Source organism: Arachis hypogaea, chromosome 17 (assembly GCF_003086295.3).
Source record: "Arachis hypogaea cultivar Tifrunner chromosome 17, arahy.Tifrunner.gnm2.J5K5, whole genome shotgun sequence".
Taxonomy (NCBI): Eukaryota; Viridiplantae; Streptophyta; class Magnoliopsida; order Fabales; family Fabaceae; genus Arachis; species Arachis hypogaea.
Window position 1 is genome coordinate 10,760,525 of NC_092052.1, and position 2,433 is coordinate 10,762,957.

The window sequence follows — 2,433 nt, forward strand, 5'->3', positions numbered from 1 at the left end:
GGGCGCGTAGAGGCGACAAGAAAGAGGGCGCATGGAGCGCGATAAGAGTGCAGATGGAACTCCTAAAATAGAATGCAGATTAAACTGTTGAAATAGAATGCAGACGGAACTGCCGAAAGAAAGGAGACGCAGACAGAATTGCTGGTAAAGAATCGGGATAACAAAAACTGTGGTAGGATTTTCACTTGGATGCATATAACTAAATCTATGATTATTTATTGTGGGAGGAGGTTGAAAAAGAAGCATGGTGATTTCTAACTTATATATCCTCCTCATGGAGGATACCATGGCTCTGATACCATGATAAAATTTTCATTCTTGGCTTTCAAACAAGTAAGTCATCGTTGATCTTGATCACAATGGCTACAATGGCTAACGATGAGTTAATAGAGATATTGTCTTGGTTACCTGCAAAAGCAATCCACAAACTCAAATCTTCTTCAAAACTCTTTTCACAGCTTCCAGAAACTCCATACTTTGTAGCAAAACAAGCAGAAAACTCATTGAAGAAAGATCGTCCTTCATGCTTCTTCATTCAAAGAGATGACATTCTGAATCACAACGACTGCGTCGAGTTGCATCCTTTGCCGGAAGAGGAACTTTCTTCCGGCGTCCCTGAAAACATGCTACAATTCATCGCAAGCTCGCGGCTCAAGATTCTAAGCTCAAGCAACGGTTTACTCCTCTATCTTCATGGAACAGAATTATTTATCATCAATCCAGTAACTTGTTACCTTTTACACATTCCCCACCCCCAACCACTTGCAGCAGCGAGAGAATCTTCATAGTGTCTCCATGACACTGGAATGCGACTCTGATGATTACAGGTTGATTCTTTTTGACAATGAAGATTGGAGTTCACATTTTGATTGCCATGTTTATAGTCATAAACAAGGTGCTTGGAGCTTAAGGAAGAACCGTTTCTTTGCTGGATCTAGGGATTTGAAATTTGACATGCCTGTGATTTGCAATGGCGCCATTCACTTCATCTCGGATTGCTACAGTTATCTTGCTAAAGATAGCACTCATTTTAGGCCTTATATCATGTCTTATAAAATCACGAATGGCGATGAAGATGAACGTGTTGAAACCAAGTTGTTAAAGGTTCCTAAAGAAGCAAGAAGGGGCTCCCATGATGACAGTTACGATATGAATATTTTCAAGTGGGGAGCAGTTGCTGGCCATCAAACTATTTGCTTAGTGAGATTGAGAAAGCGTGTGTTTACGGTTTGGATTCTAGCAAACTATGAATCGAGTTCGTGGAGAAGGATCATGAAGGTGAGAGTGAAAAGAATGGGTTTAGTGGAACAGAACCCTGAGATCAGAGGCTTTACCATTTTGAATGGTGATCTTGTTTTTGCTACGAACAAAAAGGTCTATGCATATGTTTTAACTAGTGAGAAATATATGGTGCTCTTGAAAATTTGTGACCATGGGTGTGACTCTACATTTGTTGGTTTTGTTCCTAATTCAGATACTCTTCGTCCATGTGGAATTGGTGCGAAAAATTTGCGTCCTTATCTATAATTAAGGAAACATGACCAAGTCGAAAAAGTTAGAATTAGACACATTATAAATGACTTAATTAGGTTTACATAATTAGAGGATGAACAAGACTTTGAATTTTATTTAATATCAAATATATTTAGATTCTGAATTTTTTTTTTGCCGTGGTTGAATTTAGTTCCATTGTATGATTAACAATTTTAATTTTTATAATAATAATAATTTTCCCTTATTATAATGGGGAACTCAAGATGATCTTTATCATCCCAAGTAGGAAATGAAGGAGCACAGTTCTTTGTATAAGCAAGGAGAATAATGTGAAAAAATTTTAAGGTTGACTGCGAATTTGCAAATGCAGCATGTTCTTGATGTGGTTCAGGCTCCATGAAATTTTTTATTTCCTGAATCATTGTTTGAGCATTTAATTCAATTAAATATATTTTGATACAGGTGCAGTAACAGGGCAGTTAACTGTCAACTTGTGAATATATGCCATAGTTTAAAAAAATAAAAAAAATAAAAAATACACGTGTAGAGCGCAATAAAAGAGGGCGCGTAGAGCGCTACAAGAAAGAGGGCGCATAGAGCGCGATAAGAGTTTAGACGAAACTGTTAAAACAGAATGCAGATTAAACTGCAGAAACAGAATGCAGACGGAACTGCCAGAAGAAAGGAGATGCAGACGGAATTGCTGGTAAAGAACCGGGATAATCAAAACTGTGGTAGGATTTTCACTTGGATGTATGTAACTAAATCTATGATTATTTATTGTGGGAGGAGGTTGAAAAAGAAACATGGTGATTTCTAACTTATATATCCTCCTCAAGGAGGATACCATAGCTCTGATACCATGGTAAAATTTTCATTCTTGGCTTTCAAACAAGTAAGTCATCGTTGACCTTGATCACAATGGTCTACAATGTCTAA

At 37.4% G+C, this 2,433-nt stretch overlaps 1 protein-coding gene across 1 annotated transcript; it reads left to right on the top strand.

The window, feature by feature from the left end:
* Nucleotides 1-359: 359 nt before the first annotated feature.
* LOC140180483 (F-box/kelch-repeat protein At3g06240-like) lies at nt 360-1,991 on the top strand. Its single transcript, XM_072221680.1, has 3 exons — nt 360-722; nt 769-1,498; nt 1,957-1,991. Exons 1-3 carry the CDS (start codon nt 360-362, stop codon nt 1,989-1,991), a joined length of 1,128 nt encoding a protein of 375 aa, XP_072077781.1.
* The last annotated feature ends 442 nt before the right edge of the window (nt 1,992-2,433 follow it).

Excerpts from the sequence above, each read along its gene's own strand:
- LOC140180483 (XM_072221680.1), top strand. The coding sequence starts at position 360 with ATGGCTACAATGGCTAACGATGAGTTAATAGAGATATTGTCTTGGTTA. Across the intron at positions 723-768 it reads AATTATTTATCATCAATCCA|CAGCGAGAGAATCTTCATAG; the intron begins GTAACTTGTTAC and ends AACCACTTGCAG. Across the intron at positions 1,499-1,956 it reads TCTTCGTCCATGTGGAATTG|GTGCAGTAACAGGGCAGTTA; the intron begins GTGCGAAAAATT and ends ATTTTGATACAG.